The sequence below is a fragment of the Thamnophis sirtalis genome, unplaced genomic scaffold (assembly GCF_051295495.1).
Source record: "Thamnophis sirtalis isolate CommonGarterSnake01/CBP01778 unplaced genomic scaffold, rThaSir2_p1.2 scaffold_10, whole genome shotgun sequence".
Lineage (NCBI taxonomy): Eukaryota > Metazoa > Chordata > Lepidosauria > Squamata > Natricidae > Thamnophis > Thamnophis sirtalis.
The window spans coordinates 56,914,390-56,930,998 of NW_028261390.1; the positions used below are offsets into that span (position 1 = coordinate 56,914,390).

The 16,609-nt window shown below is 34.7% G+C and overlaps 1 protein-coding gene across 6 annotated transcripts in view; it reads left to right on the top strand.

The window, feature by feature from the left end:
- The window catches only part of RAPGEF2 (Rap guanine nucleotide exchange factor 2), a 152,059-nt gene extending 135,702 nt beyond the window's left edge, over positions 1-16,357 (top strand). For 4 of the 6 annotated variants that reach the window (XM_087724663.1, XM_087724666.1, XM_087724669.1 and 1 more), the window contains 10 exons: positions 338-549; positions 672-795; positions 2,424-2,447; positions 3,458-3,681; positions 4,316-4,501; positions 6,663-6,815; positions 7,221-7,446; positions 10,662-11,221; positions 13,128-13,436; positions 14,393-16,357. In XM_087724663.1, coding sequence (XP_087580789.1) covers positions 338-549; positions 672-795; positions 2,424-2,447; positions 3,458-3,681; positions 4,316-4,501; positions 6,663-6,815; positions 7,221-7,446; positions 10,662-11,221; positions 13,128-13,436; positions 14,393-14,418 — 2,044 coding nt within the window. In that variant the 3' untranslated portion in view covers positions 14,419-16,357. The remainder of the gene's footprint in view (positions 1-337; positions 550-671; positions 796-2,423; positions 2,448-3,457; positions 3,682-4,315; positions 4,502-6,662; positions 6,816-7,220; positions 7,447-10,661; positions 11,222-13,127; positions 13,437-14,392) is intronic. The other 2 variants (XM_087724665.1, XM_087724667.1) reach the window with 2 other exon arrangements.
- Positions 16,358-16,609: the final 252 nt, after the last annotated feature.

Genomic DNA, 16,609 nt, shown 5'->3' on the forward strand with positions numbered 1-16,609 from the left:
GTCAAATATCAAGGCAATGACAGAAGCCCAGAGAGTTTTTTATAATAATCATTGTCACAACTTTGTATTGTATTACTTTGCACTGTAGCAGTGTTATAAAATGGGAGAATGTTTAGAAAAAGATAAATACTGTATTATCTTTTCATTGTCCTTTAACTCAATAGTGTTTGAAGATTTTTGCTTTTATTTTAAGATTAAATTATTGAAAGGCTTTCTTCGCTATTGTCTGATTTTCAGCCATTTTTATGTTAAATGAATTAATTTAATTCTTGCTTAACAAACTGAATATGAGTGGTGCACATGCAAATTTCAAAAACCTTTTAAAAATATTGTTTAGTGGTCTGAATTTAGCTCCGGTTGCAAGATTACGAACCACGTGGGAAAAACTTCCAAGCAAATACGAGAAATTGTTTCAAGATCTTCAGGACTTATTTGATCCATCTAGAAACATGGCAAAATACCGCAATGTCTTGAATAGTCAGAATCTACAGCCCCCCATTATTCCATTGTTCCCTGTAATAAAAAAGGATCTTACATTTCTTCATGAAGGTAAGTTAAAATTACATCAGGTACTTACCATGTGTTCAGCATTCTGCTGAAGTGTGTCAATTATTTTTACAACAAATGGAAAAAATGAATAGTTTTTTGCCAATAATTATTTTGTAATACAGGAAATGATTCCAAGGTGGAAGGTTTGGTCAATTTTGAGAAATTAAGAATGATTGCAAAAGAGATCCGCCATGTGGGTCGAATGGCTTCCGTTAATATGGATCCTGCTTTAATGTTCAGGACTCGGTGAGTATGCAAAGCAACAGAAAATTAGTTAAAATATATAGTAAACTATTTACTAAATAATAAGAGGCAAGCATACTGTATTGTAATCATGCTAATTAATGATGTTAATTTACATAACTAATAAACATGAATTGTAAATGACATCAAGAATTGGAAAATTCTTGGATAACTGCATTTTTTTTTTACATAATCTTGTATTTATCAATCTGAAATAAGCTATGGTCTTTTTAGCATTTCTAAGTAATGTACTTGCCCTTTTGAGGTTCACATCAGACTCCTTAATCCAACATGTTCAATAATCATTATATGTAATAGTTCAACCCTTTATCATTTAGAAATTAGTATTCAGGGTTTGCCTTCCTTCTGATTTTTATCTGTGATTCTCTCATTATGACTACTTCAGCATAAGCACTCAGATTGTTGTATTACCATGACACATTTTCTAACAATTGGATGAAATTCTACACATGTTTATTCAGGAAAATTAGATAATTATTTTGACACAATTAATGTGCAAGCAATTTTAAGAAATTGTGATTATTCAATATATTTCATATATTCCACGTCAAATCCTTTATCATTCTCAGTTGATCAGATGTAGGCGCAATTCAGAACTAGTATTATAGTGGGGAAAGGAGTGGATAAGGTACCTGAGCAATTTACACAGAGGGGAAAGAAGAGGATTTTTTTAAAAAAAAACCCTCTTAAGTATTAAGAAAACATCATCAATTGTGCTTGGAATTTAGTTCATAATATTATAATCATGCTTTATGATTATGTAAGAAGAGGGTAAAGAAAGAGAAGGAAAGAAAAATAAAACAATGCAATGACATTGCATTCAGATTGAATCTGAAGTTTAATGTTGACTAATTTTAACCAAATCGAGCTTGAGGGGTTTTTTTTGTTTCAGAACTACTTTTGAATTCTTGGATTTATCAAATATCATGATGAACCACGGTTGATCAAAATGCAACTACTACAGCATATAGCCTGTATGAGTTTTAAAGTAATTTAAGAAAAGAATACTCACATATTGGTATACATAAAGATGACTGTCCATGCAGGTTCCATTTTTTGTGTTCTAAGCAAGAAAGGAGAGCAGACAATGTAAGATTCTTGATTAACAACAATAAAAGACTGTCAAATTGCAGTATACAATAAGTCACTATCTTATATACCTTTTTATCAAGCCAGATGAGTAGGGGAAGAAATATTGCCGTACAACATAAATCTCTTCCACTTGATTTCATGAAAGCCTTTTATATTGTTAGTGGTATCTTGCCCAGGAAGGCAAGGAAATGTGAACTACTTGTTAAATAGAAGTCCAAAAATTTATTTTCCAATGAAAAGCTATCCAAAAATTTTGAATCAGGTTTTATTGCTTTGTTGTATGGGAAGATGGCGTTTGTTCTGTAGGGAGGTCAAAGCACATTCAGAACCATCATGGCCCCTATCCAGTATCAAAGATATACAATTGTTAATTGTTCTAAAAAAGTGCCTGAGAGAAGGCTATTCTGGGATGTCTTTTACAGCTTGTCCTGAAGTCTGACTCTTTTCTTCTGAGCTTATAATCTTTCTCTGTCTCTTCGTTAAATCCATGCTTCAATATTCATGGCTCTCACTTGCAGGAAGAAGAAATGGAGGAGTCTGGGGTAAGTGGCTGGAGAGAACAATACAGGGAGCCATTCCTTTCTTGAACATCTGCATTGTACTTTTCTTGCTTCTCTTTAATTTTCTGATGCCTTAGCACTTATTTTTGATAACACTTTTTTACTTACATCAAATTTAATCCTAGTGCTTCTTTTGCTTGATGTCATAATAAATGTAAGAGCTGTGAAACTTTACAAGTCATGAAACACTTTGCTTGATTTAGCAGTCCCATTTAATGGGAATTGTGTTCCAAAATTGGATTATGTGATGGTGGTTATGTCAGTTATGTCAAAAATAAATTTAGACGTGTCTCAGAAATTAGGAACACTCTCCAAATTTGTGTGAATTACATTTTAAATACAGTGCTTTTTACAGCTCAACTAACTAAATTATCTTTCTACAAATCAGTCTTCATTCAAACCAAACTTCATTTTTGCTGTTAACGACTTAGATATAACTCCCATACAAAAAAACATCCAAACCTGCATGTTGTTTCCTTATTAACTAATAAGAATCTTTATTATATAACAAGAAATTCATTTCAACTGGTGAAAATAAAATAGGAGAGATATTTGTTATAGTATTTGCAACAAATTAAATGTTTTATATATATATATATATATATAGTATTTGACATTAAGCTTCAGTGAAATTTGATCTCTAGGGGCATTTTTATGCATGAGCCCATTTTATTTACTAGTACTGCTTTTGAAATAGATTATTGTGAAGAATTAGTACAGATCATTTCCCAATGAGGTAGAATTTCATTATTTTTTATTTTGGGCAGAGTAGGTATTATGGATATATTTTAATGAAGATATGCATAGACTTATAACTAAAATATGATTTTAAAATTCTTGATTTTTAGCCTTTATTTTAGTTGTATGACTTACCTGAATGAGGCATGTGAGCTTTCACCGTAGACTGACTTCATGAAGAACTTTGCATGTTTATAGTTCTTTAAATGATTTAGCGATGAGCTCAGTTTCACATTTATCTTCCTTTATCCTAGGTCTCTTAGTCAAGGCAGTACAAACACAGCAGTACTTGATGTTGCACAAACAGGTGGACACAAAAAACGGGTGCGTCGCAGCTCATTTCTGAATGCCAAAAAGCTATATGAAGATGCCCAGATGGCTCGAAAAGTCAAACAGTATCTCTCTAACCTAGACTTGGAAATGGATGAAGAAAGTCTCCAGGCACTGTCCTTGCAGTGTGAACCAGCCAGCAATACACGTAAGTGTTGTTTTTTCCTCTCTATTACTAACCAAATGACAGGGATGAAATAAGTTTAAAATCAAAATCACAGTATCCTGAATTATGTTCTTCTGTACCGCAATAGCTATTAGGGTACAGATAAATTGCACCCAAATCAATTTATACTAATAGTAGTTTTATTTGGCATTAAGTTCAGGTCTGGCTATTCATAAACATTTGGGTTTTATTTATTAAAATACTTCATTTTTTAAAATGTTAATTTCTTAATTGAATCTAATCTTTCCTAAGGTATATAAGTTTACGGAAGGTTACAAATAATAAATAAATGAAAATAAATCTAATTTTTTTTTTGCCATTTAAGATTTTTTTTTATGATTAGGCTGTTTGCATTAGCAAACTGGTTACTGTATACCAATGCAGATTGTACTTATAATTACTTATACTTTTGTTTTTAATATCTTATGTTTTCATGCCTTAAACTATATTTTTAATGATATTGTCTTTCAGTTGAATAAGGAATATTTAGAATTGATAACAGATTATATTTTATTTTTTAAAATAGATATTAACACCATTTGTCAATAGACTCAATTCAAAGATTCTAACTACAATTATCATCTTAATCTATGTCATGCTATGTTTTTTACTTAAGTACCCAAAACTCCAGGGGACAAACGATCTGGAAAAGCTGAAACGTCCCCAGTAACACATCGGTCAGGGATGCAGCAGAAGACTCAGCAGCCACAACAGTCCAAAGCAAACCAGGTTTTACAGGTTCCTGCCGTATCACTTTATCCTTCTCGTAAGAAAGTACCAGTAAAAGATCTCCCACCATTTGGTAAGTTGTACAGAGAATTTTGTTTTGGAGGAAAACAAATTCTCGCACAAAAAAATTAAATAATTTTGCAAATAAAAATATGTACAATTGTTATTAAGAATTTTGCTAATAATAGTAAAATCTAATACAAGCTAAACCTAAAGAAAAGAGAATAGAAAGGAGGGAAAAGAATAGTGAAAAAGAAAAAAGAGAAGAAAAACAAGACCATAATAAAGAAAAAGTGTATAAAGAAGTGATTTCATAACTTCATCACAAGAATAAACATATTTAGTAAGTTTTTACCTTATAATGTTACAAATATTTTTGCTTCATTCCATATCCCATCTCTTATCTATGAGAGATTCATAAATAGCAGCAGCTTTTCAGTCCTTCAGTCAGCAAAAAGTCCATAAAGGGTAACCAGAATGAACAACATATCTTATTTTAACTTTGATCAAATAAACCAACTTTATATTCCTCCCATTTAATTCTAATCATCTCAATCTATTTCATTCAAATATTGTTATAGCATTTTATTTTTCTTTATTTTTTCTTCTTCCCATCACATAGAGATCTTCAAGGTTTTAACAAGTGTCTCTTTTTTTAAAGCTAGTGGGAAACTTACCTAGGTCACTTTCTTGGTTTGTCATTTGTATTTCCATTTTAAAATTCAGCCAATTTTTTTTGTAGATCCAATAAAATTTATTTTTCCAAATTAGTTTCTTGGATTGTCAGTTTTAAATCTACTTTCAATATTTTCTCTCTCTTGTCAGACAAAGTTTGTTCTGCATCTCACATTTCTTCAGTAAGATCTTTTGTACAAAATCTGTTCATAAACGTAGGCATCATTAATGACATTGTTGATATTATGACTATTATATTTTTATTCCATCTCCCCCCCCCCCCCAAAAAAAAATTAAGTATTTTTATAGTTAGAACATTTTGCACCATCTTGCAAGTCTATATATCTTTCGTCTATCTAAAATCTTTAATCCCTTCAAGGACCCAATTTTTGTAATCATAATAATCTTTATGCATGTTATGTCTTGTAACAACCAAAACACGATCTATTTCCCATAAGAAGCTGTTCATGTTTTATAATTAATTCCAAAAATTTATTGTAAATGATTCACTATTCCAATTTTATCTGGACCCTTAATCTTTTTATAATTTTCTAGGATCAAAATCTTATTTAGCTTTTTGATGTTTCTTTCAGATTATTTAATTTTTTTTAGTTTATGATTAAAAATTTTTGTTCATTATTAAAAGCTGACTCACCCAGAATTTTTAAACTTGTCAGCCCAAAGGTCTCTAATAGTAGCTGATGAGCAATTTACAAAAGTGATTAGAAAGCAAGGTCTTTGAACTTAATGTCTCCACTGTGGTTGGGAGCAAGATGACTAATCGCATCTTCTCTTGGTGCTCAAGCTGGTGGAAAAATGCAGTCCCTCAGTCTCTTCTCTTCATGAGGAGCAATGGTGGGTTGCAGGTGGTATGCCCCAGTACAGGCATACTGGAGCCTGCCCGGAGCACCAGGTACCATTCCGGTACGGTGCTCCGGAGGGCCCGCCCACCCGCCTGCACTCCTTACCTGTCTTTAAACTCTTCGGCTTCCGCACACGCACATAGCGCGTACAGCGCCTGCATGACACTCCGCTGAGCAGCTGGAGCATCGCTGGATGGTAAGATGCATGTGCGTGGTTCATGTGGAGTATGCCGGGCCCTGTTGCAACCGTACCGGTTGCAACAGGATCCGGAACCCACCACTGATGAGGAGCAACCATCCAGAGCATATGTGGATGATATCCTCTCTTTACCTGGATAGTGAATTGGTTATTATTGGCATGTATTTTATTCAAGCTTACTTTTTTACTATGATGAACTGTACATATAAGTTGTTTCTTCTGAATCATAATAATTTATGAATTGGCATTAGTTGACATTAGCAAGAGTGTCATATACTTTGAGATTTGGGGGCCATTCTTCTGTCTCTGTTTTGCACAATTTCATGGCAGGGTGGTGAAGATAAATTTAAATGGGTAATGAGCTATACGAAGAAATGGTGAGTTAAAACATAATTAATGTTACATTTGAAAGGTCCATGAGATGCCTTAATATACACATACTGATGAAAGTGTATATATATATATATCTGAAGTTTGTTTTCCTTTTTCCTTTTAAGGCATAAACTCCCCACAAGCTTTAAAGAAAATTCTTTCACTCTCTGAAGAAGGAAGTTTGGACCGCCACAAGAAGCAAGCAGAAGACACAATTTCTAATGCTTCTTCACAATTATCTTCTCCTCCCACCTCACCCCAGAGCTCTCCAAGAAAATGTATATTAGTTACATTTTTAATTTTTTTAACTATTTAAATATTTTAAAATTTATTATAATATATTTTATAATAATATACAATAAAATATATTAATATTTTAAAATTATCACATGCTCTCTTCTCTATTCATAGTTAGCTATAGTAACAGTTAACGAGCCATAATCATTAGTTGCCAAAACTATAATATGTTGCCAAAAATCAAGTAAACAATGTTTGATAATGAAGAGGCATTTGCTTCCATTATAAATTCTTTTCAAACACAGCATCTTAGAAATGAGTTGTTATCAATATTCCATTGTACTTTATTTGTTTTTGGAATAAAAAGATATTTGAATTTGTTTTGTTCACTTTTTTATAAAAATTGTGGAAAGTTTTATTAAGTAATTAAACCATTCTTCCTGCAGGTTACATGCTGGCTCCTAGTGGCACAGTGGATAACTTCTCCGACTCTGGTCACAGTGAAATTTCTTCCCGATCTAGCATTGTCAGCAATTCTTCTTTTGACTCCATGTCAGGATCTCTACAAGATGAAAGAAGACAGAGGCACTCAGTCAGCATTGTCGAGACTAATCTTGGAGTGGGCAGGATTGAAAGAAGAGCCATGGTTGAACCAGATCAGTACAGTTTAGGGTATGATGTTCATCTCTTATATTTGTTTAAGTTTTCTATGTGATTTTTATTATTCCGCTCTTTGAATCAGGTTTTGAATACATACGTGGCTGTAAGACTTCAACAATTTTGCTTGTTGGTGACTTATAAACTATCTGAAATGTAAGATTGAACTGTATGATTTATACAATTAAACCTATAAGATCTGTAATAAAGATCAACTGTCAGGCATGAACAACCAGACAGAGACATGGAGTTCAAACTTGCTACTTTATTATTTTATGCCTATTTCACAGGAATATACCTAGCCAACAGTTTTTGCCTGGTGAAGATTATTAGATAAGGCTCAAATGTATGTAGGGGGGGGGTCGGATCCTGCCCTCTTGTGTTTACTTAATTACTCCAGACTAATTCCTCTCTTGAGCCCTTCTCTCTGCTACAATTTTACAGCTGTATGAAAAAGTCTGCACGGTTTATGGTTTATGGTTTTCGGTTTATGACATTTTTTGGATAGGCCATTGATTTTATGATATTTTATGCAAACTGCTATGCAAATATAGTTATATTTAAATAAATACTAGTGGTTTAAGTGAAAAGCAGAAGCTTTTTGCAATTTGGTGCTGTTTGGATGGAGATTGTGAATTTTCTTGCATGCCTACAATACATGCTTACAATGACTATGAAAACAGATTAACTGATGCATACCCAGTGGCATACATGGTGTAATTACTAAGGCTGATGCTAGTCTTTTGTTAACATTTTTATTTTTTGTGGCCCTGAAAAGGACCGTTTAGGTAAGTAAACAGAGTTACTAATATGAAATTGGCCAGCCCTTATTGCTTATCATCAGGCAGCATCACTTCGGCATAGACTGTTTTGCACATGATCTTTGGTGACAATGTAGTTTTAGTTGTAGTTTTATTGATCTTGTATGCCGCCCACTCCCGAAGGACTCCGGGCGGCTTACAATAAAACAAGGGAAGGGGGGTAATACACAGAACAACATATTAAAAAAAAATGTGGTGCCAGGCTGCAATGATGGATTCAATCAGCTCCTGCTTGGTCCTCGGATGCTTCTTGCTTATTTTGTAACCAATCTTGGCACACAAGTTCTCAATTGGGTTCAAATCTGGGCTCTGAGCTTGCCAATCCAGGAGTCGAACACTATACTTCTTCATCCACTACTGGACGGACTTGGCTCGATGACAAGGAGTGTTGTCATCCTGGAAGTAAAAGTCCTTCCCTACAAGTTGCTGAGCTGAAGGAAGCATGGTCTTTTCCAGGACTTCAACATACTGCTTGGAATTCATGATTCCCTGCACGATTTTTATCCGACCAATACCAGAAGCAGCGATACAGCCCCAGATCATCACATGCAATGGACGCTTCACAGATTCAGGCAGTACGGCCTAAATTCTTCAGCTGGAAATCTTCTGACATACTTATTGCACTGATTCCCAGTCAAGTAGAAATTACTTTTGTCACTGAAGATGATATTGGCTCACTGTTCGTTGGTCCACTTGGCATACTTCTTGGCCCACACACGTTGACGAGAACGGTGAGCGTCTATAAGCAAAAGTTTACTTCGAGCCGTGCAGCCTTTGAGCCCTCTGGCAAGCGGTCTGTAACGCACGCTTGTGCACACTTTTACATCACATGTTTCACCCCAAATTCTTGTAATCTGAGGTGAGGTGAGCTTCCTGTCAGCCATCAAAATGCGTTGCAGAGCCCGATCTTGCCGTTTTGTTGACTTTCTTGGTCTTCCAGAGCAGAGCCTGTCATCAACTGAACATGTTATTTGGTATTTTTCAACCACTCTGCTCACTGTGGTGCGATGGCATTTCACACTCATGGCTATTTCTGTACAGGAGTAACTCTCTTCATGAAGGACAATGATATGATGCTTCTGCTCAGTACTGGTGAAAGCAAAGGCCTTCATCCTTGCCCACAGCCAGAGCTAAATTAAATTTCTCAATGCTTTTCATGTCTATTTATAGTCAGAGCGTATGACAACATTGATTGTAGATTTAGCCTCTGTGCATTTTGATTGGTCAGCCAAAGCTCGCTGCTGATTGGCTACTTTCGATCCTAACATTCTCGAAAATTCAAGTTGTGTTTGTTTTAGCACATAAACTCACTCAGAAAGACTTTGGTTATATTAATAAAAATTATGCATCTCAATCCGACTACAGAAATTTTCATCAAAGTACTAATTTTGTATGTTTTTTTATGAGTGAAAAATTGATTAAACGTGTAAATTGAGTTTAAAACTGAAAGCGTGCAGGACTTTTTCACACAGCTGTAGTTCAATATCTAAAAGATCTTTCAAAGCAGATCAGCATATAAATATAGCTAGATCCTTTAGGCAATGGTTGAAGCAGCTTTTCCTTTTCCTAGGGTCCTAAAACCTAAAAATTGTGTGTGTGTGTGTGTGTGTGTGTGTATGTGTGTGTGTGTCTACCAATGGATCTATTTATCCATGTATCACCATACTATGTATGTTTCTGATATGTTATTTTACTAGATTGGAATATTTTCTTATTTATTTCATTTATACTCTTATTCTCTGAAAAAAAAAGTAAGATGAAAACCCAAACTCGTCTTACTTGAAATAGCACTGATTAGTTGCAAGTATTTGAACATTACCATACAAATAGTCTTCAACTTATGACCACAGTTGAGCCTAAAATTTCCCTTGCTAATCAAGGCAATTGTTCAGTGAATATTGCCCCATTTTATGGCCATTTTTGCCAGGGTGGTTAACTGAATCAATTCAATTGTTAAGTGAACCATGTATTTATTAAGTGAACCTGACATTTCCCGTTGACTTTGCTTGTCGGAAGCCAACTGGCAAGATTACAAATAGTGATCACAAGATCTTAGGACAGTACAACAGTCATAAATACATGTCAGTTGCCAAGTGCCCAAATTTTGATCATGTGACCCTGGGGATGCTGCAATGGCTGTAAATGTACAAAACTATCCGAAAAGTCATAATTTCAGTACTGTTATAACTCTGTTCACTAAATGAATAGTTTTAAGTTGAGGACTTCCTGTATCTGTAATGATTAAAGTGCTTTGTATAATTGCAGAATATAAGTAAGGGAGGAATAACTTTTTAATGTATTCAGGGGAACAAAAAGTATAAAATTTGTCTTCTAATCTACCGGTCACTATTGGTTACTTCATTGTGTTATGTTATAGTGACTAATTATTTCATTGCTGTGCACTTTTAGCTCCTATGCAGCCCTGTCAGAAAACAGAGGGTTCTATGCTGCAGCAACCATGCTTTCTTCTCCCAGTACGGAGGAACTATCACAGGACCAGGGAGATCGGGCATCACTTGATGCAGCAGATAGTGGCCGAGGCAGTTGGACTTCTTGCTCAAGTGGTTCCCATGACAACATACAGACAATACAACATCAGCGAAGTTGGGAAACTCTGCCTTTTGGACATGTTCATTTCGATAATTCAGGCGATGTGACAGGACTGTGGGCCTCAGGCAGTCACATGGACCCATTGATGTTCTCCGATCAAGGCACAAAGTATGGCAGGCAGAGTCAAGGTAGGGAGGGCCTTGATCAAGCACAGTCCAGAGCAAGCTGGGCATCCTCCACAGGATACTGGGGAGAGGACTCTGAAGGTGATACAGGTACCATAAAACGGAGGGGTGGGAAAGATGTATCAATTGAAGCTGAATCCAGTAGCATAACATCTATAACAACAGAGGATTCAAAGCCGGTTCCTATGCCAGCTCATATAGCTATGCCAACAAGTAATACAAAGGGTCTTATTGGTAAGTTTAATTTTGTTTTCCACAAAATATCCTACAAATTTATTATGAATTTATTTTATAGATATTTTTCTTTAGGCTTTTTAAAAATATAGCCAGAGGTTATAACCTTTGTCTCGTATTTTCTTTTTTTCCATGAAATCATTTGCACTGTGAAAAATAATGCTTTCTGTTGCAGATACTGCTTTTGTCATTGTCATCATAATCATCATGTTACTAAAGCCAAATTATAAAGTTCATTTTGCACAAAACAATACACACTTATAAAGACTGTGTGTGTAAATATTAAGAGTTATGGAAAAGATGAATTTCCTAAGCACAGTTGCTGCTTCCCACCCGATCTACTCTAGCCTATAGCTTCTACCTAAGTCCACTTTCAGCATCATCCAAAGTTGTTGTAGTGACCCAATTAAATCAAATTAGTTGAGAACAGTAAGCATTCCTCTCATTCTGAGTAGACTGATAATTTCACTTGACTGTGTGGACATATAATTAAACCAACTCAGCTTTTGGCTGACTGGGATATTTGGAATTTGGAAACCACGTTGATGTTCTCATAAAAGAGAACAGGGGGATAGGGGGCTTTCTCTTTAACAAAATATCAAGTTAAGCACTACAATGTTTCCTTGTAAATTTTGTCCTTTTTCTGACAATTGAGCTGACTTGCAAATGGATCGGTTTATTGCCTAAGAAAGGTTATGGTCTTAGAAACATAAATGATGCTAGAATCCTTTGCAATGTGCCAGCTCCCCCCCGCCCCCGGACACACACACACACACACATACACAAACAATTTTTTTATAGTAAAAAAAATACAGTGAGTGGGGGTCTGGAATGTGCCAAAGTAGAACATACAATGAGGTCCAATAATTACAATGCCTTCTTTGCTAACTTTGTCCGAATTTATTGATTTTTCATTTCCCCTCCTCACAAAAGGACTTAAGTTGTCTTTTAGCTTATCCAGATACCAATTCAATTTGCATTCTATGACAGTTCAAATACTTATTACTTCTACTTTGTGCATCTTGAAGAAAAAAAAAACACTTCAAATGTTTAGTGAATTGAAAAACAAACAAAAACAATGATTTTATTGGAAGAGTGCTTCAAATTATATACTTCATTTGTTTTAATATTAACTATTTTACTGCTTTTATTGAATTATGCTGAAAAAATTAGGCCAAACATGAAACTTGTTATAAGGAGGAAAATATATAAACATTTAAAAACATTTACTTTGCAAATTGGTTTAGTATTATTTGCCTTTTGCTAAACAATTAAACTAATGATATAATACACTTTATTACATAGAAGCCTTGTAGCTATATTTTTATAGTACTAAAGTCGTAAGGCATCTTTCCAGATGTCACCATTTCTTTGGGAATTACCCTTATGAATGCTTTCTAAAATGCTTTTAAATCTCCACTTCTGGTCAATTGCTTTTCTGTCTTCTCTGTAGATTTCTTAAAATGTTTCTATTTGTGTTTTATAAATAAGACATATATACATTAAAATAATATCTAAACTGTGTAGATAGATACACTTGCAAAATTAAGCCAAATTAAATACTTGTGTATGATATTTACTTCATAGAAAAGTTTTAAGCCCATGATCGGCTCCCCATGAGAATCAATAAAATTGAAAACATAACTGCCTTTTGACTGGCTTATGTAATCAAGCTCATATAAACATATCACATTTTGAAAATCATAAAAAGGTTAGGGCATTAGAGGAGATGGTTCAAATACACAAAAGACTGTGACAGTGGATTGTTTTAAAGCTTCTTTGTTATGATGGATATGGTGATTTGCAAGACATTGCACATAACCTAATACAGAGTCAATATCAGTATGTATTATGAATTACACAAATATTTTTAAATGATTTCTAATAGTGTATTATTTTACTGCAGCTCGAAAAGAGGGTCGCTATCGTGAACCACCACCAACCCCTCCGGGTTATGTAGGAATACCTATTGATTTTGCAGAAGGAATTTCTCATCCAGCCCGAAAACCTCCAGATTACAACGTAGCACTTCAGAGGTCTAGGATGGTGGCACGGTCTAATGAAGCTCCTGGGACTTCAGCTTCACCTTCACAGCAGCAATCACAGGGTCATTCCTCTATCAGGCCTGTTAACAAACCTCAGTGGCATAAACCAAACGAGTCAGACCCACATCTTGCTCATTATCAATCTCAAGGGTTTTCCACAGAGGAGGATGGTAAACATCTTATCACATTTTGAAAATCATAAAAGGATAATATTGCAAAGGGCATTAGAAGGGATGGTGCAAATCTACAAAAAAAAATGACTCAGGCTCTGACATTAAAATTTCTCAAATTGTTGCCTGAATATGTTTATGAAGGAAAAGATCATAGGACTATTAACTGTTTGGCAAATATGCTAGGATTCTTCCAAGCCTTTCTGAAAGGCTGAAAGCTCATACCACATGTTGATAATTGTTTAAATGTGGTGTATAGCTTTTTTGTTGAAAAAGAGCTTCTCTGAACAGATGTTGAAGACATTTTTCAATACACTGTTTTCTATACCAAGATATTTAAAGCAAAGTTGAAGAAATTGTGGCCCTCTTGGTTTTGCTCCACGATACTAGCTGGGTATGGTCAAATTCCAGTAAAATCCCTGACGCCAGTTATAAAGATATACATCAATTGTAATATATAATTCAGGATTATAATTAAATTGAACCAAATTTAAGAATACCAAATATATGCTAGTTTGGTGTAGCAGTTAAAGTCTCTGGGCTGGAAATCAAGAAGCTCTGAGTTCTAGTCCTGCCTTAGACATGAGGCCAGCAGGAAAAGTTTGAGCCAATCACTGTTTTAGCACTAGGAAGAAGGCAATGGCAAATCACTTCTGAAAACTATTGCTAAGAAAAACACATTTATTCCCTAGAAGACAAGACTGACCAAAAGAGTATGTGACAAATATATAACTTTAAAAACTTCTGACGAGACTGTCAAATTGCCTGTCAAGTTAAATTAATGGATAGGTTAAAATTAACATGTAGTATCTTAGTGGAGAGGAAATAAAGAAAACATAGTCCCACAAAATTCAATGTTTAAGGAAGATGAGTATGAACACAGAATATATACACAAGAGGTATTAAGTTTTAAGTATATCTATCTTTATTTCCCTCCTGTCATGTTGTGTTTGCAGAAGATGAGCAAGTCTCTGCCGTCTAAGAATTGGAGCTTTCGGGATTACAAGTAAGCCAACTTTAAGGAGAGCACAAGATGACATCCCTAATATAGGAGCCTTGGAACATTAATTAAAGGATGGTGGACCTGTGCCTCCTTCCCTGCCTTAAAGCAGCATGGGCTTCTTCTCCCCTTCTTCCCTCTACCCTTCTCCCCTTGCATGTGAAATACTGTGAAGAAATTGCCCTGGCACTTTTCAAACTGTGTTGCTTGAAATGCGCAGTGCAGCATTCTCTCAGCTATCACTGTCGCTGTCTACCACATCACACAGTATCATTCCAAATTCCAAGATCAACTCATAACTCTTGGCTGCACTCTCCCATGCCTGGAAGCATTTTAAATTCTTTTTCCTATCTTAATCATGATCCTAGCACTTCACTTGATTGTGATGAAGAGATCAACTAGTGGACAAATGCATTTGGCCTTTATTAAGAAAGAAATGTATTGAAATCCTTCAAGTACACAGTGCTTGTTTCTTGTTTACAATGCCTTTGTTGCTACTCTATATATATATATATATTGTATTTGGAGAGGGATAAAAGGTTATACCTGCATTAACTACAGTATTATTTAGTATTATTTAAGAAAGTTTGCTAGCCTAGACTACTTTTTTTTTTTGTTTAAAGCGATGATGTGGTTAGCTAAAAATGGCACGGTTTATAGGAAGGATTCAGCCTTTCAAGCTTCGTTTTTAGTGTTCCACTCAAAGCACAGTTGATTAATTTCAGAATTGCTGGTTTTGTTGCTTTGCATCTCTAATGATGTGGTTCTATCTTGCAAATAATCTGTGAAGAAAGTTAGTGTCCTTTTCCTGTGCCTTAAGGAATACAGGATGGTGAAGAAAAATATTTGTCCTCAATTGTCAAATGGCAATATCATCTTTTGCTGAAAACAGTTACACGATTTTTTCCATCCTCCTCCTTTTACTAAGTAATGGGCTTTTGTCAGACAGAAATAATCAGGGTAAATGTATTAAGGAAATTCAGCACACACCGCAACCAGTGCCAACCCTTAATACTAATCTCAAATTGTGTTGCTATTGGCTTGGCATTAAAAAAATAGTGAACCTTTTGAAGAAAGTAGGTGTTGCTCAGCAAGCTTTTGCAGTGAACAATTATTCACGATTGTCTTTTACAGAACATTGCATATATAGAGGAGGCAAGTGGGTATCAATCGCCTGCTTACAGCTGCTATGAACCTTTTAGTGTTGGAAATGAAACTACACCCCCTTTCTATTTTCTGTTGTTATTTTTGGTTTTGCACAGACTCCAGAAAAGTGAAGGCTGCCAATCTGAGTAGTACTCAAATGTGAGGAACTGCTGTTCTTGGATTTTTTTTTCTCATTAAATTCAGCTGATCATATTGATCAGTAGATAAAAGTAAATAGTATCAACTTATAAAGATCAATTTACAGTGGTTTTTCACTGTATTGAACAATGTCAGTGCTTTATTTAATCTCTTTCTCCTATAATCATAGCTTTTCTCTATTTGCTTATATATCACATTGTCAATTATGCATTTGTAATTTTACATGTAATATGCATTTGCCAGTTTCATTATATAGGCTATGGACCTCATGTGCATATAGCAAAACTGAACAAACCTAGCTGTCTCACAAGTTGCACAAATGTTATATAGGAATTAAGTAATTGTAGACCATAGGACTGCTAATCTCAGTTCACTCTGTGATGTCAAGTGCAGAATGTATGACTTACTGGTGATTTCCTCATACTTTTGATACTACTTGTACCTGTATGTCTTTTAGAAAGACATTGGTGGAGTCTGTATCCCTTTTGTATTTTTAATACAATAATTGTACATATTGGTTATATATTTTTGTTGAAAATGGTAGAAATGTACTATGTTTATGCTTCTATCCAGTTTGTATGAAGCTGGAATATAAATAAATATAATGTTAATGATGTCTGATTTGTTTTGTGCTGATTTGCTTGGAAGAGGGCCGGTTATGTGCAATATTCATATATGTGGGAGAGAACCATACATATAATTTTAGTCGCATAAATTATTTGAGGAACTTTTAAGACATAAATCAAGATCCAGAAGTAGTAATATTATGGTAAAATCATGCACGCATTTTCATCCAAAATATACAGCAAGATATAAAATATGATAACTAATTTTAAGTTGGTTGATCAGTTCCCGTCTCAACCAATGG